This window comes from Mesocricetus auratus, unplaced genomic scaffold (assembly GCF_017639785.1).
Source record: "Mesocricetus auratus isolate SY011 unplaced genomic scaffold, BCM_Maur_2.0 Super-Scaffold_4256, whole genome shotgun sequence".
Lineage (NCBI taxonomy): Eukaryota > Metazoa > Chordata > Mammalia > Rodentia > Cricetidae > Mesocricetus > Mesocricetus auratus.
Window position 1 is genome coordinate 109,054,940 of NW_024429182.1, and position 22,847 is coordinate 109,077,786.

General features: G+C 39.7%; 1 protein-coding gene across 5 annotated transcripts in view; it reads left to right on the top strand.

The window, feature by feature from the left end:
* The window catches only part of Tmem135 (transmembrane protein 135), a 190,335-nt gene extending 174,217 nt beyond the window's left edge, over positions 1–16,118 (top strand). For all 5 annotated transcript variants that reach the window (XM_040728820.1, XM_005085366.4, XM_040728821.1 and 2 more), the window contains 7 exons: positions 16–85; positions 2,807–2,974; positions 5,586–5,649; positions 6,504–6,580; positions 10,424–10,522; positions 11,275–11,342; positions 13,841–16,118. In XM_040728820.1, coding sequence (XP_040584754.1) covers positions 16–85; positions 2,807–2,974; positions 5,586–5,649; positions 6,504–6,580; positions 10,424–10,522; positions 11,275–11,342; positions 13,841–13,973 — 679 coding nt within the window. In that variant the 3' untranslated portion in view covers positions 13,974–16,118. The remainder of the gene's footprint in view (positions 1–15; positions 86–2,806; positions 2,975–5,585; positions 5,650–6,503; positions 6,581–10,423; positions 10,523–11,274; positions 11,343–13,840) is intronic.
* The last annotated feature ends 6,729 nt before the right edge of the window (positions 16,119–22,847 follow it).

Here is a 22,847-nt window from a genome sequence, read left to right on the forward strand (position 1 = left end):
CTGGTCTGATTTCAGATGCAAGCATGGACCAAGGCACAGATGTTGCAAGCATTATGAAGACAACTGCATCTCCTATTGCATTAAAGTAAGTCTCCAAAGGTGTCCGCCTGCCGTCTGTCAACAATGAGGGCTTTATACCCAAGTAACTAATCTGTAGTAATATCTAAGTAAATAGAAAGTTCACATTAATTCTGCTGCCATTTAATTTGTATTTGACTCAAAGTATATTCCTGATAATATCTTGTTGAATAGAGTGTGCCTATATAGCTCAGCATTAAGGGAGTTAAGTGTGCCCACTCGCACAAATTCCCTATTCTCTAGGGTACTTGGTTAATAGCGCCAAACTACACTTCCTGCCTTTCTGTCTCCTCTCTCATCACCAGCCCTGGAAAGACTATCTGGGGCAGGTGGCACCATCTGCTGCAAGTCCTGCAGTTTTGAATGGTGTTCACAATTCCAATGCTTTTGAAAAGTCATTTATTTCTTACAAAGTCTGGATTTGGGGCTCAGTTGATAAGAGCCAAGTTATACAGACCTCAGATGGAGGACTGTCTACATGGTTATATGTTGTTTTTCACCTAATATGGTGGCTGCCCATTACACAACTGCTGTCCTAGTCAGCAACTGTAATTCTGCAATTGCCAGCCTCGAGGGTCTTAGCTGGTGGGAATTCTGTTTCCTCACACATTGACTCTCTCAAAGCCACTAAGGGAAACTATCTACATCTCTGTCCCTCTGTAGAAACCGGGATTCAGAGGTGGTGGTGAATTTTGCTCACTCAGAGAGTTGGAATAGCAAGTAGCTAACCTTCTCTCCTTGCTTTTGTCTCATGAAAAACCCAAAGTAACTTCTACCTCCCCTCCCCAAGAACACTCCACACATGGTTCCTCCCTACTGCTTCCTGTCAGCTAATTGCCAACTCAGCCTCCTGACCACAGGATAATTTTATTTAATCAAACAAATGTAACATGGTTTCACATTGTAAACAATAGGAGTAGGAAGAAATGTAACACACCTAAAAATACTACTCCACAACAGTTATGTAGAACTTAGGTACTGTTCACATCAGTGCACTTAAGCAGAATGCTAAGGCTCAGTGTTGACACTTACCCAATTCCACACACATCTCAGAATCCTCAGAGCCAGGTCTGGGGCTAACACAGTAGAATCCTTGTGCATTGTCCAGATTAGATTTCCTGCCTTGCTTTCAAAGTGGCAACAACAAATAAACCACAATCTATTGACTTGTAAGGATGGAGAATTCTTCCCAACAACTCAAGGGGGGAATTGAGGCCGGGTGTGGGAGGTGATACTGAACATTTTCTGAAGAAAAAAAAAAGTGAGAATTGCCAAGCAGTCAAAAACCTAGTAGTTCTCTGAGACACATTCCATTGCTAAGGATTTAGCAGCTTATGAAATGAATGTTACATCCATGAATGTAAAACTATTTGGAGACATGTGAGAGAGGAGTTTACACTACGAAAATACTTGAAAGTCTCTTTGCTTGTTTTTGAGAGTGTCTTTCTATGTAGCCCTGACTGTCCTACTATGTACACTAGGCTGGCTTTGAGCTCACAGAGATCAGCCTACCTCGCTCTGCTTCCTGAGTTCTGGGATTAAAGGCTAAAACACTGAAGTTTCTTACAAGGTTTACCTCATGATGGCTTGATCATAGCATGTGTTAGCCTGCCACCCTTAGTAAATACTCACATTACTTAGCTAATACTCACATTCTCCTCAGCTCACTCTGCTCTCCTCTGTCTTCATGGAGCTTGCTTCTACAACCTCCTTGCTGGCTTTCTGTCCAAACTGTGTGATGTTTTCATGGCGGCATCTTCTCTTTTGTGTCTGCTTAAATGTCATATCCTCGGTAGCCTTTCTTTACCAGCCAGTCTAATAGAAACTACTCTGGTGGCTGATTATTTCCTTCATAACACACTGTAACTTGTAATTATATTAGTTTACTCATTTGTTTTCTCTTTCCATATGAGATTGTAAAGCTCCGTAAGGCAAGAACGTGGTTTTGGCTGCCATGGCCCCCACATCTATGTAATTTCTGATATAATAGACAACCAGAAAATATTGTCTGACTGGTGTAAATGATTGGTTTTCAAAAATGTTTTTATTTTATCTTTTGAAAACTGAGTGAAAAAAATTAGTCCATTTGTCATCTCCAAGTCACTGGCATAATGTTATGGAGATAAAAGGATTGTCTCATTGTTAAACAAACACTGGGCAGTTCAAGTGAGGCAAACTCATGGAATTCACAAATGACTGGCCTGTCTCATTTCTATGTTTTCACCAGGCTTTAGGAAAGTCAATCAATACTTTCTCATAACAATTCCAAGAAAATTGTAATCTGGAAAACACAGGCCAGACCTTTTGGAACTTGCAGGCAGGCCAAGGTCCCAGCTATTTTCCTGTTGCTATGGAGTTGAGACACAGAGGATAGGAGTATCTTCAAGCTCAGTTTGGTTCATTGCAGAGCACCATTCCTTGTTTTAGCTTCTGTAGTAGATTATAGAAATAGAGACCTAGATAGAGTTCCTATTTTCTAGGAAGCTCCTTTAGCTGGGTTATTTAAAATATATTATCTCAGAACCACAAACAAATAGTGAAATATCTTCCATTTAAAAAGTCCATGTTTATATTGATGATCAGACAGCTTGCTATTAAAATTTCCTAAGGAAGTTGGTTTTGTTCACTATTTAGTAGGGGGTAGGGGTGGGGGGATTTACATTCTTATGTTTCTAAAACTGATTGTGGTTATTGTCAACAAAATGTCAAGAGATGGAATTTTGTCTAGGGCTTCATCAGAATGTTCAGCGTGGGTTACTTGATCCAGTGCTGTCTCCGGATTCCCTCTGCATTTAGGCATCTATTCACAGAACCATCCAGGCTACTCTCGCTCTTCTACAACAAAGAAAACTTCCAGCTGGGGGCTTTTCTTGGATCCTTTGTTAGTATATATAAGGTAAGCTTATCAAAAAAGAAAGAAAATGGGAAAAAAATAACTGGACTGGAGAGATGACTCAGCAGTTAAGAGCACTGGTTGCTCTCCCAGAGGACCAAGGTTGGGATTCTTACAGCCAAATAGTGGCTCACAGCCATCTGTCTCTATTTCCAGATATTGTGCCTGCTCCTGGCCTTCATTGGCACCAGGCACACATGTAAAACACAGAGAGAGAGAGGGGGGAGTGGGTTGGGTAGGGTGGGAGGGAAGTCATATACATAAGAGTAATGAATACATCATTTTTAAAAGGATAAATAAATAGCATGACTATTGTTAGAATAAGATGTGTCTTAACTCAGCTATTGTTTTATTTGGTGGTATTTTCTGGAATATTCATAAATATTTTAGTATCACCAAGTATAAGTAACATATTATGAGGTAAGGTTAAATTTGTTTAGAATGTTACTAAATATGCTTGAATTAATACCCATGTTGTGTTTATATATTTTTTCAGAGATTTGTATTCTTTAGTTTTCAATACATAGGCATTCTAAGAAAATGTATATTTCCTAAGTAAAATATAATAATAGTTTGTGTAATTTTTAAAGTAATTTTAAACATTTAATTTAAAACATGTAAGTCATTTTAAACATTTGCTGCCTGGTTATTCATTTTAGAATACGTCTGACAGGACTTGGCCAAAGCTATAGCAGTCTTCTCTTATAATGCATTAGCAGTGCTGTAACATTGTAAAAGGAGCAGTGGGTTACTCTTTTATTCTCTGACAGTTTCTGTCATACCATCTAAAGCAGTGAGTCCTCATTCCTTCATTCTTCTGCCCTTTTTTGTGTATGCCTATAAATGTTGACAAGCCCACCGCAACATGTGACAGCATCCTTGACGGAATGTTGCAGCATTGACTAATGGTCTTCTGTGTAGTGGAGACTACTACTGTGTTACTCAAAATGCTGAAATGTCTATCTAAATTTTAGTTTGTGAATTTCAATTCCGATTCTAAGGGACGAATTATTGATTTATGTTGACTTAGGAATATGTTTCTAATTTTTGAATTTCATCTTTACATCTTCATTTTAAAACTTATGTTTCTTCTCAAGACTATATTGGTTCCTTCACCCATTGAAATAAGATCTTACTCTGTAGCCCAGGCTGTCCTTGAACTCCCAGCAATACCCCTCTGCATTGGTCTCCCAGGATCTGGTATTATGCATGTGAACTACCATACCTTCATTTAAAACCTAATTTGATAACCTCTGTGATTTAATTGGGGTGTTTAGACTATAGCTGTATATAGTATGGTCCAGCTAAGGGCTCTGTAATCTTACTAGTTGTTTTGTGTTCTATTTTTCCTTGTTATTCCCTTCTTATTTTGGACCATGTATCTTTATTGGCTTCACATTATTTTTTCCTGCTGACTTATCATTAATAGTTATTTTCGTGACAGTGTTCTCCTTAGCATTTAGAATATGTGTTTTTTGCTTCTCAGCGCAACATTAAATAGTACTATCACTTCATCTATAATGTGAAAATACTACACTGTACATTGAATCCCTTTCAAGCCCTTGTGCTGTGTGTTGATCTTCACAAGGCTAAAACTCCACAGTACATTGTTAATATTTTTTGTTTTGCAGTTAACTTGTTCTTTAAAAAGTCAGACAGTAAATATTTTAGGGTCTGGACCATGTGATCTCTGTCACAACCACTCAGCTCTGTATTTATGATGAGAAAGCAGTCACAGGCAAGGTGTCCACTAATCAGCATGCTGTGTTACAGTAAACTTAACACATCATATTTAGAATTCCTTAGAATTTTTACATCATAAAATATTATTGTACTTTTATTTTATCTATGTAAAATTATTAACCCCCCAAAAAATCCTTAAGAACTGGCATAATAGCATCTGCCTCTAGTTGCAGCATCTCTGGAGGCTGAGGCAGGAAGACTGATTGAACCTAGACGTTCTACAAAACACTGGCAACAGAGCCAGACCTGCTGCAAAATGGAACCCAAACAAAGGAACAAACAAAAGCCATGGTTACCTTCCAGTGGTAGGAAGCCACATGGCAGGTCATTTTTAGCTAGAAGGACCATAATTTTGTTGAATATTGTTTTGGCTGACTGCAGATAAGGGAAACATGTCTTCTAAATTTACCCCTTTTCTTGTTTTCAGCACTCTTCATTCCTTTTTATAGATCTGAGCTTTTGTCTAGTGTCACCTTTCTGGCTGAGGAATGACTTTTCTCATAGTCTGTGACTGCTGCAGGTTAATTTTCTGTTTCATCACTACTGCTGAGAGCCAGTATCTGTGGTCCAGCAAACCAGCTTAACATGTGTAATTTATCCAGGTCCTCTGCTTTAAGATGGAAATGACTCTTTCCTCTGGGTCCTGTATTTCGGGAGCTGTATTCATGGGCAGGCTTTTGAAAAGCTTTGCAACAGTGACATATGATCTTAGTAAGTGTATGCCCGGCTGTAAGTGCACTTCCCAGTCATGGGTCCAGCCTGTTTCACACAGGATCCGGTTGTTGAATCACTCAGTGCAATTTTTGTTCTCATGCAATTTTCCCCTCAGAAATAATGTAACCAAGATGATAATGCTTTCTCCTTAATACAGGGGATGAGTTGTTTCCTCCGCTGGATCAGGAACCTGGATGACGAGCTACATGCTATTGTGGCTGGTAAGTCAGTAGTCAAAGGGGGATCCATTGTTGTAGCGGGCGGTGGTTGGATGGAGTGAAAGCCTCGAAAGTTGTTCAGTTTCTGTTTCTTCCTGCCTTGTAATCACATTCTTGTGAAGACACCCACTAGTGCGTGAAGTTAAATAGGTCAAGGTGCACGTGGTGTCTGGTATTTGAGTTGGCATTGTAATAACTTGAGTTGTCATCATTGCCAGAAATCTTAGAGGATATGTCGTAGAAGAAAACAAAGATGATTATGAAGTTATTAACATGCAGTCCAGTTAGCGTTCTTTTAAAATATGTTTTTTATCACTGGAAAATGACATAGTTAATCTGTTAAAAGGCACTCGATTATTTTATAATAATAAAAATGGAAGATCGTTTTCTAGGATGCAATATATGTACTACTTAAGTTGGCTAAGTGTCTAGGATCCCAGCCCCAGCCGCTTGCTGTTTCACTTGCACAATGAAAGTGACGCTGTGGACAGTAGTAATATGGCCACACTGAAAATAGCCTGAACTGTTAGGAAAATAGATTGGAGAGTATTTTCCTTGATGGAAAAAATGATACCAATAGTCTTAAAACTTATTTTTTAAACTAGTGTTTGGCAAGATCACTATAGCTCTTTAAGTTAGGGCTTCTTATACACTGTTCTCAACTCTGGAGGTTCTTTTTTAACTTAATATGGATTAATAATGTTTCATGCCATTTTAGTGTCATTGGACTTGTATGTCCTTGTGTTTTGTCTAGCTAGAGGCAGTGCTAAAAGCTTATTTTTTTCCTGTTTAAGTGAGTTAGCATTTAACCACAAAGAAATAATTTGCAATCTGATCAGTTTTTCTTGTCATTTCAGGGTTTTTGGCAGGTGTATCAATGATGTTTTACAAGAGCACAACCATTTCCATGTACTTAGCTTCCAAACTGGTAGAGGTAAGCACAGGCGCTCTGCATGAGATGTTCCCAAGGATACGAAGCTTTTGTCACTGCCTGGAACTGCTTCAGTTGCAAAAATAAACTGCTACCAAAGCAAGCATTGATTCTAGCCAAGCACTGATAATCAGTTCCCCATTGTGTTCATTTTGCTTCCTGTGTCTGTGATATTTTCACACAGCACATGTGATGAGAGCGTAGTGTGAACAGTCCTCGGGACCCACCATGCACTTCAGCGCTTACCACCATCTCAACAGTGTCTTCTCATCTGTACTCCACCGAGTCTTCTCACCTACACAAACTCAGGATAAACATTTTCAAAAAGAAAATCAGTAGGACTGCCAAAGTACAGCCACAATACCATCTTATGCATTTAAAAAGCCTATTGGTTCCATGAGCATCATATGACTGATTAGTTTTCATCTTCCCTGAGCGTCTTGTGTGCTTGTGTAGTCCTCTGTTTGGGCCATGCAAACCCTTTTTTAATTTATGTAGTTATCCCCTTTTTCTCCTCCTCCTCCTCGTCCTTCTCCTCCTCCTCCTCCTCCTCTTCCTCTTCCCCCTCCCCCTCCTCCATTAGGCGTTCTCTCCCTCTCCTTCCTCCTTTTTGCTTTCCTTCTTTGATGTTTGACTCCTGTCTTTCATGTAAACTGTTAACTAGATCCAAAGTCTTATGTTTAAGCTTTATATTTTCTGGAGTGGGTAGGGAAGCAGAAATGTTTCCTATTGCCTTATGTGTGAATATCCTGTTGTATCATGTTCAGAGACACAGAAGTGTCTGGTTGTCTTTTCGTTAGACTCTAGTGTTGATAGAGCCAACTTTAGGCTTCTCGGTAGACCTCTGGCTCATATTTGAGGAACTGTCAATGCTCATCACTCAGATTCACTAGTTCATTGAGTTGCAGAATGGTGTGGAGGCTCAAGCCTGTATCCAGCCCTCAGAAGTGAAAGTAGGAGGTCAGAAGTTCAAAGCTATCTTTGACTATGAAATTAGTTTGAAACCAGCCTAAGCTACCTGAGACTCAATGTTTAAAAAATATTACAGAATGGAAGCCCCTAAAAGAGCTTGGGTTTCTATTTTAAGAAAAAACAAAGCCTGGCTGTTCTTTGTAGAGTGTTTTAGAAGGCATGAAGTTGGGAGATCATCATGCTTTGCAGGGCCTTGGAGGATTGTGCCGGCTTGTAACAGTAAGAGGGGAGAGAAGTGTGTGTATTCCATGTGTTTAGGAGCAGAGTTGACCAGTGTTGCTAGTGGAAAAGAAGAGTAAGAAATAAAATACAGCCTCTAAGTAGCAAATACATCCTTTGACATAGGATGAAGCTGGTACTGAGATGGCAGCCAACAAACGGTGTGAAGTCTCTCTGTTCTCATCTCCTCAGTTTATAGATGATCCTGGCAAAACCAACTGGCCTGTGAAAAGTGCTGATGAGGACACTTTAATGAAAATTAAAAGCATTAAGCCCCTGACGTGCTTTGTGACATGAATTAAAGTGGTGTACTGGTAACCGTTTTCCATGGTTGAAGTTTCTCTTTGTTAACATGCTGCACTGCCCTGTAGTGAATTGACAGAAAACTCCACGGTATTGTCATCTTTCCTTTGCTGCAGAAATATGTGAGGTAGATGGCCTTTAAAGAGGGAAAGGCTGTTCTGACTCATGGTTTGTAGGTTTCAGTCCATTCTAACCAGCCATTGCTTTGGTTGTAGTAGATATTACATCATGTGGGGAGCAGGCAGAGTGCAGCTCTTTGCATCACAGCTGAGAATGAACTGTAGGTGGAAAAATAAGAAGTATCCTAGTGTCCTCTTCCGGGGAACACTTCTAGTGACCAGAGGTCTCCACACAGAGCCCCACCATTTATGACTCTGCCTCCTCCAGCAACATCATTATAGGGACAATCTTTTAACATCTGGATCTTTGAGGGACATTTTAGATCCAAACTTTAGCATGTATAAATTTTTTCCCGGACCCTATGAATAAAATGTGTTTTGCGTTCCCATTACTGAAGGAAGAGCTAGCAAGCATAGGATGCAATAGAGTTCATGCCCTTCACTGACTTAGAATGTGGTTCAGTAGTTATGTTTAGTGTAGTATTTAGGGGCGCAAGTATTCAATGGATTGAGATAGCTTCCACTTCACATCTCTGTGATGCTATTCACATATGTATTATACTTTCTTCAATATGCAATGTATATATCTTCCTTATAATAAATACCCTTTCATGTTATTTTGGAAATAATGACTAATATGTGATTGTTCATCGTGTTTTCTCAGTAAGTTGTAACTTCATAGTACCCTACAGTTTTTCTATATTCTAATTGTTGATATGTATTCCTTCCTATATATTTCTGTCTCAATATATATTTCTAATTGGTTCACATTTATCCTGTCATTTCTTCTGTTGCTTTTTCTCTTTGAGTATGGTAGTAGTTATGTATTTTATTTTTTTAATGCCAAAGCAGTTGGGATTAAATTTTAACAAGGTAAATTATGTAGCAAATCTTATAGCTGCTGAAGACCACAGGAAGATGAGGGGGTTGTGGGTGTCATCTGCTAATAACTTCCTTGTGTTCCATCACGAACTGCCCAAACCTTCCTTAACCCTCCATCCACTGTGAACTCCAGTCTCTAATAGCTTCCTTTCCACTTCCTTTATAGTTTTCCCTTAGCTTTATGTGTACCAGAAAACCCATTGCCACGGATTCCCCTGTTCTGAATGTGCAGCCAATTTGTGTGTTCTCTGTCTGCCTGTCTGCCTGCCTGCCTGCCTGCCTGTCTGTCTGTCTGTCTGTCTGTCTGTCTGTCTGTCTCTCTCTCTCTCTCTCTCTCTCTCTCTCTCTCTCTGTGTGTGTGTGTGTGTGTTCATTTTCATGCCTACTTGTTACTCCTGCATTTTCCCTCTAATTTGGCTGTTGGTCTTGCACACGGTAGAAGGAGCGCTATATAAAAGTGCCCTCAGCATACTGATTTATGCCGTCCTGTGAAAAGCTCTTGTAGTCACTAAGAACAGAGAATTAGGAATTTTTTTTTTTGGTTTTTACGAGACAAGGTTTCTCTGTATTGTTTTTGAGGCTGTCGGTCCAGCCTGGCCTCGAACTCACAGAGATCCGCCTGCCTCTGCCTCCCGAGTGCTGGGATTAAAGGCGTGCGCCACCACTGCCCGCCTGCATTAGGGAACTTTGATGACAACTTGTGACTCTGATGTTTTGCTTTTTGAATCCCATAATGAAAATTTTGTTCCATTCTGTTTTTTAAAATTTATCTTCCTAGTAATTAATTTTATTGTAGCATAAGAGGACTTATCTATGACAATTTTAAGTTAAAGAAAATATGATAGCTTAAGAAACATTACAAATGAACCTTTTTTAAAAATTCTTCTTGGTCATATTTCCTTTGGTCCCTGTGAGAGCCAAATAATACATGATTTACATATATGTATATACCACATGTAGTTATATCTCTCATAGTTCTCACTAGAGTGCAGAAATTATATTGTCTAGGCTTACATTTTACTCATTTACACAGTTCAAGTCTAATAAATGAAGGGGGCATGTAAGCATTTGCAAAAGCATCCAAGAATAAATGATATTAATGCTACAGATATAAAGTACTATTGAGTTCCACACACAAGGTCATTGCTGCTGGAAGCTGGAGGAATGAAGGGCAGAGAAGGCTCACAGAACACTGTCTGGGAGATGTGCATGATCTGAGCTCCTAGAGGGAAGAGAAGGACTCAGACAGGCAGGCAGAAAATGCATTTGGGGAACTCACCACTCACTTCTGTCTTAACGCTGTTTCATTTTTAAACAAGATATAAACTCTTGCATTCTGCTTGATTTGCAGACAATGTATTTTAAGGGCATCGAAGCCGGAAAGGTTCCCTATTTCCCCCAAGCAGATACTATCATCTATTCCATCTCAACAGCAATTTGCTTCCATGCAGTAAGTACAGCTTTTGAGAGGACAACAGAAGTTGCTATGTCTGATTTTCATTGAGCTGGTGGGGAAATGCAGCCTAGTAACTGCATTGTTAGTCTTGTTTCCTTCTTGTTAGTTTGTTTTCTAGTAGAAGAACTTGCATGTCTCAAAGCACCAGACATGTTAGTGGGCCAGGTTTTCCTTGCTTGAAGAATAGACCAATGTTAATGTCTAAGTAGAATACATGGATGGGTGAATTCACAGCCCTATGTTGTAGATAGAACAGCCTGATGTAATTATCCTTCCTGGAGAAAAAGCTGCCTTAAGTATGAATATACTCACGTGCCTTGCTAGACACTCCCTGATATTCCTGGGGAATGAGAAGGATAAGCCAGCTTGTGTCACCATTCTTGTTGTCGCTGTGTTAATGGCCATCACAGAGTTATGTGTGTCTAAGGGGGAGGGACTTGCTCTTGTGCTTGCTCTTCCCCACAGGGATGCTGTCATATTGAAGCCCAGTAACATCAAATTGTCTGCTATCTAATGGGCACTCCTGCTTCCTGATAATGACGGCTATTCACTATCATCTCAAAAGCAATATCTACTTGAAAGCATATTACAAATTCCTATAGTGACTTAAACATAAAAGCATGTTTTTGTCATTGTAATCATTGAAACTTTTAAAATGCAACCAATATAGAGATAAGAACTTCTTTATTGCATGAGACTGCAGTATTTGTATTTACTGAACTAAATCTCAAATTGAATAATCTTAGGCCGTTATGGAAGTTCAGAACTTGCGACCATCTTACTGGAAGTTTCTCTTAAGGCTCACAAAGGGCAAGTAAGTAACCAAGATATTTTCCATGCTTATAAATAATGCATAACTTTTATAAAGAAATTATAAATGTCTTTGTCCCCTGAGGGAATATTCTTTCAGTGGTAAATTGGTTATTTACATGGAAACCAAATTTGACCAACTTAATAAGAAATACATCAGATTTCCTTTGAGTGAAAATTAAATATTTGATGTTTTTTCTTATAATACTCTGGATATTTTAAGTGTTCTAGGTTAGTATGCTCACTTGCTAACTGCTAGTTTGTTACTCATTAGATAATCAGCACTTAATCTTATCTATCTGTGAATCTTTAAACTCTTTTCTATTTAAACTATAAAACAAGTTCAAACTGAGAATGTAGCTCAGTGGTAGAGTTGCCTAGTAAGTAGTATGTGCAGAGCGTGGAAACAGACTCCCACACATACACACACACACACACACACACACACACACACACACACACACACACAAAGTAGATACATTTAAATGACTCATCTCTACAGAATCAGCTGATTTTAATTTTTGGGAAAATTCCCGTTTTCTGGTGCCTCATAATGTATTAATTTTCCTTTCATCTGCTATTCCTGTCTCTTTCCAGTCCCCACCATTTTAATCTTGAGTTCTTTTGGAGAGAGTTTTACCTAACAGAAAAAAATAGGCTGATAGAGTTGGACTCCAGCTATGGTACCTTCTCCTCTTTTACTCTGGGACATGTATTTACTCTCACAATCTTGATTTTATTTTGTTCTTTAATAAAGTTATTATCTATATGCTGCAGTCTGTTCTGTGTTGCTATGAGAGATTATCCGACACTGGGTAGTGTATATATAAAAATGGTTCATTCAACTCATGATTCTTGTAGCTGGAAGGTCCAAGCAGCACATCACTGGTGTTATGGTAAAGATCCACAGTCTGTATCACAGTGTGGCAGAGGACCAGAATGGGAAGGGGCCAGGCATACAACATGGATATGCTTTGTAGCTGTCTGTTCACATGGGAACTGATCCTGCCCGCAGGACCCAGACCTCTGTAATTAATCCTTTTGTGAGCATCAAGTCCTCTGTGACTTACTTTGCATTATGCTTCATTTCGTAAAGCTTCCACTACCTCAGAGGGACCATGTCTTTGGTATGTCCACCTTTCAGGAACAAACTACGTCATACACAGTTAGTTGTTCACAAGGTTTATAGTGGTGCTCAGTGCACACTAAGTCACAGCAATTAACAGTGCCATCATTACTACGAGGTCACATAGCAAATGCTTATATATTACCTGTCCTGTCCCAGGTGAGGTTTAAGGTACACATGTAAGTATGTACACATTTAATCCTTGAAATGGATAAATTGCTGTTCTTACATGGAAATATGAAGAAATTGAGAATCACACACAGGCTAGCTGCTTGCCTCATCACACGGAAAGTGAAAAAACTGGGCTATAAACCAAAAGTGTGACTTTAGAATTCTTGCTCTTAGCTCTGACAGAATGTAGCTTACATATTATTGTAATTTCATCTTTTTGTCATTGATATTTTTGTACATGCAGGAGTTTTGCCAGTGAATAATTTGGGAGGGACCTTAATGTGGTAAAGAACTAAAAGTCATATTTATTGGATATTGGTATATCAATTCTGCCCAGTGATTCAAAATTAATTTCATTCAACTATCTTCTCCAGAAATTCATGAATAAGAAGGAAGACCTAAATGGTTCAGCCCATGCACCAACTAAAATTGGTCTTAATATTGCTTCATCTCTGTTTTTGGATAATGGTTAATATAAGGCTATGTCTTTTTTAAAGATTGCCTCTTATGTAGTGTGTGTGTGTGTGTGTGTGTGCGCGCGCACGCGCGCGCGCGCATGCGTGCACACTGTGGAGGTTATAGAACAACTTGTGATAGTCAGTCCTCTTTTGTCACCGTATGGTTCTAGGGATGGAAGTCACGCTGACAGACTTGGCAGAAAGTCCTTTACCTCTTACGTCATCTTGCGTGCCCAAGAGAGTATATGTTTGCTCTATTTTATTAGAAACTGGATAACCTATCTGCTGTTTGCTTTTTAATCATTAAATATTTGAATATTTGGTTTGATGTATTTTCGTTGGGAGACATTAAGGTCTCAGCTATGAGAGCATTTACATTTAAGACCCTTGTCTCATTGATAAATATTAAATAGCTAGTTGTTTTCTTAGAATCCTATGATTTTTTTCATCATAAAAATACTGGCTAGTCACACTTTGTATTCAGAACCATCTAATATAAAGCATTCTAGATGTGTTTGAAATAATAATTGAGGACTGTGGTTTATGACCTTGGGGTCATCTTTGTAATCCTGGGCAGTGACTCTTAGGCATTGAGGTGCCTGTGCAATGTTTGAAACTGCCACTGATTTTCAGGGGAATTTGCCTTGCCAACCTGTCTTTCCACTCTTTGAAAATTAAGTCAGAGGAAGTGCTTGGTTTACTTCATGGATGTCCTTAATGGCTTCTCATTGGTGTTCTCTTTCACAGGTTTGCACTCATGAACCGCAAAGCCCTCGATGTGTTTGGTACTGAAGCATCTAGAGAATTTCACAATTTCATCCCCAGACTAGACCCACGATACACAGTTGTTACACCGGAGCTGCCCATAGACTTTTCCTGATTGTAACTTATGGACTGTGTTTCACCATTTTCTCCAGAAGAGTTAATTATGTTCAACACAGAAGGGGCCCAAACTGAACCTCAGTGTTACTTCAACGAAGAGATGCTTTCTCTTTCTTTCCATACCAATCAGAAATTCAGAAGCTTTTTAGAAAGGCATTGCTTAATAATTAAGCTTCCTCTGTAGCCAGAATCTGATTCTGGACCATGTAGTATTGACACGATGATATATTATTGATTAAATTATGTCCACAAAGAATGTTGAATAATCTATGTAGAAATATAATAATAAGAGTATACTTAAAATTACTTTAAAAGATGTCTTTAGTTCATTCCAATAGAATTCTTGGTCAAAGCTAAGAATATTTCTCCACTTCAGGATTTACAGAGGATGACGGGTAAATGGGGATTCAATCTGTGATTTCTAAGCTTTGAATGGATTTCTATAGCTATGGAGTATTGGAGATATGGAGACCCCTCCATGGGAATTGTGGAGAAAGTGGCCACCCTTATTTCAGGGATGTAAACATGGATCTCATATTATTTGGGCCAATGTCATGGTAGTATCCATGCTCTTTTGTTCAGCTGACAGTCCCATCTCTCTTTCTCTCTTTGTGACCAGGTGGGCTGTTTGGCAGTTTAGTGACCTTACCTGCTTCTATCAGGTTAGGAACAAATGGAAACCATGTACTGAAATACATGGGAAAAGTATGTCTCAGTGTTCACAGGAGTGTTACACCCAAATATTGTCAAGCAGATACTTAAAGGCCAATCTTTACACCTCCTACAGGCATAGTAGGTTTGTTTTCACTTATAATGAGTGAACTCTTCGTAGCTCAGTTTGAATGCCATTGGTGTTTTAGAAGGGGTTATGATCCTATGGAACAGAAGAGCTTTGGGCCAGTTTGACAGTTGGTAACCTCTCAAATGTCTCACCTAAAAGGTGTGTTTTACAACTACAAATGTGAAAATGCAGTGATTGCTGTGAGTTCTACTCTCCCTAATTGCATTTCTGCTCCTCTGCTTCCTGTTTATTAACCAGTTCACTCTGGAGTTAAGGGACAACAGACAGTTGGTGCTGATTATGGAAGCAGTCCCAGACAGCTGACTGAAATATGATCACTGCATTTTTCTGGGGAAAGCTGTACTTTTCTAGGTTAATAAAAGTCTAAAATTGATGGTGTGTCTACAGTTAATGTAACATATAGGAATTATCTTTAAATATATAATTTTGTTGCTAGAAAAAGGTTTCAGGCCATTGTAAGTTATGCAGTAGAACTTGTGTTATGACAGGAATTTTAACCCAAACATGAAAAATGCTTAATCGCCCATATTTAATTCCATAAAGCCTTGTATAATTCTATTTATGTAATCCTATACCTTGGTGTTAGGGGAAACTGAACCCTTACAAAAAGACACAGACTCTAGTGCCACCATGTAAGAGAACCATTTCAGTTTGGTCAGAATTTTGCATTGTGATTAGCTTTCTAGAGTGAACTTCTGATTTAATAATACCATTGGTTGGAGGGTCATTTTGGTTTTGGACTTCAGCTCTGATCAATTAATGGAGTTTTAGGTTTTCCTTCACTAGAATTGAACTGACAATTAGTCCTGTGTTTACTTTTAAGAATGAAGTATTAAAGCACTGAGAATGCCTGGCTACTGCACCTCATTTTCTCCTCTCAGATTTTATGTCTGTTGCATTTTTCCTGTCAGATTGAAAATCTGTTTTAAGCCATAAGTTATTATTTGCATTGGCATTAAAAGTCTGTGATACTGAATGGTTAATCATATTGAGATGTGATAAAAAAAATGTTTAGTAAAATCTTGCTGGTCAAAAAGGTGCATTTGTACAAAAGATATATTTTTAACAGAGTACACTCATGTTTTTATTGCATTTAAATGTAACAGGAAATAACCACCAGGAAGCAGAATACAGCAGTGAATGTGCAGCTTGGAAGGGTAGCTCACTGACTTGCAGTGATAGATTAATGAGGATAATGTACTTCTTCAAGCAAACATGAAGAAAACATGGTGTTCCTAAAGACAATCAAAGTGTGCATCTTTCTACCTCTAATTAATCAGGTATCAATTGATAACTCCCTGTCATCACAAATAAAGGCAAATAGATGTCTCCATTCCAAAACATGTTTTTTTTTTATTTTCATTTTGCTTTTTCAATTTATTTAAGTTCTGAAGAAATTATGTCCTCGGCCAGCATCTACCAGAATTGATTATCCTAAATGATATTTCCTTGGTCTTCCCAGCCTCTTTGTGCAGAGTGAAAGCAGTACTTTTGGAGCAGCCATGTAACTGTCATGTCATATGTTAGTAAAACCCTAGAACTGGCACCAAGCAAAGGTTGAGATTGCACACAGAGAAACTATCTGGGATCTCTTTGATTCTTACCACCTTCACCAGTTAGTCCATTGTGATACTCATTCCTGAACCATCCCTGAGACTATTGTCTTTTTTCCTAAATGCTATGTTTGCTTCAGTGCTTTTAAACGTGCTTTCTATGCATAATTGTCATTCAGTTGCTCTCTCCTTTGTTTTTATTTCTTCAGGTGATTTTTACTGAACTTACAGTGTCGTCTTTTACTTTACCCTCAGAAGCTATAGCCCACCTTTAATGAGGATGTGCACATCTTTTGTGCTAGAACCCACACTGGGTATTTTCATGTTGTTCTTGCCCTTAAATGCATTACTGTGGAATGCGTCCAGGCTCACATTTTGTCTGGTTGATAATGCACCAAAAGCAAGTTTCTGCCTGTGATTTATCATATCCTCAAGTGTCAAGATCCTGTGATGACGTATTAGTCATGACATTCTTACCCTTAACTCACAAGGAATTGTCCACTTGTCTGTGGCATAGCTCCCCTCAGTGGTAGTAGTTTAGTGGCCCCTTGTTGGACCCTAGGGGAATTGCTCCTGGGATCTGAAAACCCAGGTGTTCTTGCTGCCTTTGTAGCAGTAAAGTCACTAGCTCCAGGATTCAGTGAATCCTTCCTGTGGCTTGTTCTTTTTAAAGGCACATAGTTTGTGCAGCTATGAAGTTGTTCTTTGCCCTGAAAAGGTTCGAGTATTCATTTCTGAATTGTAACCTTAAGCTGTCTTGTAAGTTTCATCTCACCTAACACTTTGAGCTGTTGCTTACCTCCACAGCATTCATTTTCATTTCATGGAGAATTCCAGTAACTAAAAACAAGCAACCAAGAGAACAAGCAAGAAAGGGGAATGAGACATGAGTAATCTTGGTGTGAGGCTTTGAAAGGGATGAGTGGCGAGGTAGAGAATAGGAGGCTGTTATTGCATGTGTTGCATGTGTGCCTTCCATGTGGTAAGCCTTCCCTGGTGCCACCTCTGCATCGTCTTGGGGAATCACAATGGCAGAAGGGTCAGGACTGAAGTGACCCTTCGGGAAGTGTTGTCTTCAATTGTAGGGCTTTGTTTCTTTCAAATTAGGGCCTAAAGCGACTTTGTGTTTGCCCCATAAACAGAAAGAGATACGTTTACCAGGAGTAGATGCTGTTGATAATTCTTAATTTTTTTTCTGTCCTTGTTACTTACAACTATTTATTTATTTATTTTAACATTTTTTATTTAGAAACAATCATTTTACATATCAATCCCCTGTTCCCTCTCCCTCCCATCCTCCCATGCCCCCTACTAACCCCCCAACCCACCCCCACCCGCTCCCCAAGGATAGTGAGGCCTTCTGTGGGGGATCATCAAGGTCTGTCACATCATTTGGGGGAGGACCTAGGCCCTCCTCCATGTATCTGGGTGAAATAGAAGCAGGCTGTTGATAATTATGTGTGACTTCTGAGAGCAGGGGTGGGACAGGATCTTGGCCTCAAATGGCACATGTACTAGAACTTCAACAAGGCAGAGAGAGCCTTCCCTGTGTAACTGCAGGAGATATGAATGTGATTCTCGACACCGAGAGAAAACAGGTGACTTTCATCTGACAGACAGAATCCTTAACAAATGCCTTTGAGTATCTTCTTTCTCTTTTTGCTTTTCTTCACATCTCTGTCTCTTTCCTTGTCCCTCTTTATCTTTTGTCCCTAAAAACAGAAAATCCCCAGTAAGCCATACAGACACACACCAGCAGGGGCATCAGGCCAAGTGCAGGAAGCAGCAACGCCTTCTGCTCTGGTAGACTGTGGGAGGTTGGGTGTCCATTTCTGGGTGTGCATGCTCAACATTTCATGAACTGTGCTTTCTAGCGTGACTATTCTGCTGTGGCTTGAAGAGTCTTGATCTCTCCAAAGTGTGCCTGTGAACCTGTATTGTCTGAAGTGTCACCCTGCAGTAATGATTCTGTCATTCAGATGAGCTAGTTAATTTCTGAGGCCTGTTTCCTTAATGTCTGCTAAACCTTTCTCAGTCATTCATCAACCTTTAAGTGAATTTTCTTTCCAGATTATTTGGCAACTGCAGTAAGCGCTCAGTACAGACAAAGAGGACTAAAGCATGGCATGTGCCTTATGGCTGCTCACTACAGGGGTGTGAGGAAAGTTTGTTATTGTTAACAAAGCCTCAAGGTGTCCGCTTACCCTTGGATGTCTTCTTTCTGCTTTTGCTCCTCTTTGCATCTCTGTCTCTTTTCATGTCCCTCTTTACTCCTTTCTCTCCCTCTCCCTGTCTCTTCTCTGTGTCCCATTCCCACACCTCAGCCTGGTTCCTTTTCTCCTTCCCCTTCTCTTCCCAAGAATGTGTTTTCTTCCTTCTCCTTGACATTTATTTCTCCAGATTAGCTTCTTGAAGGAAAAACAAGAGACACATTTTTTGCCTGCTAATTTCAGATCCAAAGTGAATCGAGCTAAGGATTAGTCTAACTCTTAGTCTTGTTGGGACCTGAAGCTGTGCTGTTGGGTTTATAGGGAAATGGGATGGGCATGGTTGTGCCTTTACAGTGAGCACAACCTGTATTGTCTGAAGTGTCACCCTGCAGTAATGATTCTGTCATTCAGATGAGCTAGGGCAAGCCTGGACTACGAAGTGAGACCTAGTCTTCATTAAAGAAATAAAAAAAAAAGGAGGAGAAAAGCAGGTATTTTCTCTTCCTGTCATTCATTAAAGGTAAGTTGAATCCAGTCAAAGTGCAGCTGTTTCATTAAGTTCCTGTAACATGTGAGGCAGATGATATCCACTCTTGGACTAAGCCTGATGAGTACAGCCTGTGATGGGAGAACAGGGAGTTTTTATGAGTCATTAAAGTAGGAACCATGTCTGTAAGCAGTAATAACCCTGAGTGGAGGCCAGTGATCAAACTGGGTTGACAGGTACCTTGCTCCTTCGGTGTCTTCAGTGTGTACATGTCATAAATGATCAGCCCCAAGATCATAAGGAGAGCTGCTATTTCCTCATTAAGGTAAAAGCACGTAAATGTATTTAGGGGATTTTAGATGAGTAGTTTTTTGATTTTCTTCACTTAAAATATAATTTGTGAAATGAATAAAACTATGTAAGGCTACGGACAGAAATGCAGTTGCATGAAAACCTGAGTGGGCAGATTTGCAGTCATTGTTCCACACTGGCGCCGAGACTCGTAGGGCCCCAAGAGAGCCAGATAAATGAACCTAGCAAGTGGAAGATTAAGGAAGTCACTAGCCATCTCTCAGCTTCAGATTCATATAAAAAACTGGATTGCAGTCATTGTCAGTTCTCACCTACTGACTCCTTCCTTCCTGATGGAACACTGGTTGATGATTGGGCCAGCACTGTTCCCAGCCCCTGCAAGTAGACACAGTCATCTAAAACACTGTATTTTGTCTATTATTTTCTTTTTACTTTTGTTGTTGTTTTATTTTTCACTCCAACCGGTGTTTTCCCTCCCTCCTCCTCTTCCAGTCACACCCCTCTCTACTACTCCTCTGTTTCTCTTAAGATATGGATGAGCCTCCCATGGATATCAGCCAGCTGTGGTATATAAAGTTGCAGTGAGACTAGGTACCTCCTTTTCCATTAAGGTGGATGAAGTAATCCAGTAGGAGGAAAGGGTCCCAAAAGCAGGCAAAAGAGTCATAGTTAGGAGTCTCACAAGAAGATGACATTACACAACTATAATATATATTCAGGGTGCCTAGGTTGGTACCACAAAAGCTCCCCAGTTATCAGTTCAGTCTCTGTGAGATCCTGTGAGCCCAGGTTAGTTGGTGTGGGTTTTCAAATAGTGCCATTGACCTCACTGGCTCCTAAAGTCCTTTATCCCTCTCTCCTGTGGGATTCCCCAAGCTCTACCTAATGTTTGGCTGTGGGTCTCTGCATCTGTTTCCATCAGTTACTGGTGAAGACTCTAATGACAGTTGGGCTAGGCACCAGTCTATGAGTAAAGCAGAGTATCATTAGGCATTATTTCACTGACTTTAGTCATGTTTGGACTAGAAGGTATCCTGCTTCTGGGTCCTGGTCCTCGGTGGCAAATTCCCTCTCAGGATATGGATCTCCAGCTGGGCCAATCATTAGTTGGTCACTCTCACAGTTTCTGTGCCATCTTTATCCCAGCACATCTTGTAGGCAGGACAAATTGCAGGTTGAAGTGTTTGTGGCTGGGTTGATGTTGTAGTTCCTCCACTGGAAGTCTTGCCTGGTTACATAAGATTGCTGTTTGAGGCTTCATATATCCTATTGCTAGGAGTCTTAGCTAGGGCCACCCTCCTAGATTCCTGGGAGTTTCCATTGCTCTAGGTTTCTAACTCATCCCAGAGATGACAGAAGATTTCAGTTGTCTTTCCCAGTACTCTCTCCCTCCGTCCTCATCCAACTGGCCATTATTTTTCTAATCAACTTTTCTTCAGAGTGTCCCTGCAGCTGTTTAGGCTAATAAGATGTAATGGGACATCTGGGATACTTAGAGGAATTTTTTTCTTCAAGAAAAGCCATTTAGCAACGTTCTTACATTCCACACCAGTGGTGGTTAATGGTGTCTACATGGTGGTAGCAATTTTCTCAATATCTGGTGAGAAGTTACAAGATGAAAAACACCAGATTGAACATATCAGGGAAGAAAAATGGAAAAAGCTCACTTCCTGGATGATATTCTTAAGCCAGCCAGTGGCCATGTATTTCTAAGCATTTTGAGGGTACTCATGTTGATCATTTCTGGTTCCATTAGTCAAGAACTCAATTACTTTTGATCTAAAATGTTTCTGATGCATGCCACCTCCATTTAATCATACCTGTTTCGTTTCCCATCATGCCCTTCCTTTCACTGACTTTTCTCCAAGCCTCTGCTTCTGCCCATATGATGCTAATTATGGTTTATTAATGCTACTTTAAACACATCAACCCTAAAAGACATATAAATAATTCTGCAAAAGTCTACAAAATAAAGAATTAAGAATGTTGAGACAATACATGAAATTCTGGGTTTTTCAATCACTTTATTATTATTATCTGACAGCCAAATAATATTTGACCTCCATTGAAGTGAATCTTTTAGTTCCAACTGTGTTCCTAAGCATAACTTCTATGTTGTCTTCTGTCATTTCTTCTTTTATTTTTAAGAATTATTGATTTTTTTCACCTATTGTGAAAAAGTGTGACTGAATACACATGTGTATTTAGGTTCATGTATGGAGGCCAGAAGAAAGCATCAGATGGCTTCTATTCGTCACCCATTCCTTTGAGTCTGGGCTTCTCTCTGAACTTGGAGCTTGAATTTTATTGAGCCTCAGTGATCGTTCTGTCTCTGCCCATCTCTGAGCTCAGATTAAAGATGAATCCTGAACATCCAGCATGTTCTTTGGGTACCGTCTGGTCCTCATGATTGTGTAGCAAGTGCTTTTAACCACTGAGTTGTCTTTTCAGTCATTTGCTCTTCACAGTTTTCTGGTTAAGATGGCCATATGAATGGCATCTTAAAGTCCATATCCTTGGGATATTTTTTCCTCGGGGACTGTGTTTCCATTCATGTAGCTCTTTTTATTGTAGTAGTTTTCCAGGAAAAATATTTCTAGACTGATCTGACTGGAATGAATATGTCTGTATATTCCAATTACACTGGAAAAGCAAAGAAACTCCAACGGGAACAGCACCACCTGACTAGATCTCTTCTTGTATCCTGCAAGCTGCTTCCTGTTCCAACTGGGCTGTGGGATTGGGTTCTTTGCAAACAAAACAATATCACTGAGAGGTTTCAGGTTCTGCACAAGCCTTTTGAAGAAGGTCCACACCACTATATACCAAACCTGTGTGTAATTGTTCTACCTATAATAAAGAATGGGTTTCTGTTTGGGGGGATGCAGGGACACACCATTTGCAGCCCAATTTCCACTGAAGGGGCTTCTCCGGCTACAGCAGCCAAAGCATATTCAGTTTGGACCAGTTTACCCTGGCTAACTGTGCCATCTTTACATGAGAGGCCCTTGGGAAACCTTTGACCTCGGCAGCAGTGTGCTTGGGCCTTCCAAAAAGCACAGCCAGTTTGTTTCTGATAAGCTGTGCTCTCACCTTTGCTCTTTAAGTCATGCCGTACATATTTTAGTTTATTCTCCTTGGCAGTGCCTTACACAGAGGTGGTGTTCTCAGAGGCTGTCTGCGGGATGCCCTCGAACTTCAGGGTCTGCAGACCATAACTTTATCCCTTGCTATCTCTAGAAATGTCTGGAAAATGTTATCCTTACAAATGATTTTGTTAATACTCTAGAAATTGGCCTTCACTACTATCCCAGCAGCAGTAGAGGTCAGTTTGGCTTTGAGTTTGAACAAATGATTTGTCATCTGTTCCTGTTGTTTGTTTGTTTTTCCTAACAGAGTTGAAATTCTGGAATGACCCCCATTTAAAATCTGCCAAATCTAAACCAGAAGTAGACAGGGCAGGATACAAGGCTTTCCCCTTCAATTTTATGGAATAAAAGCCATGGGC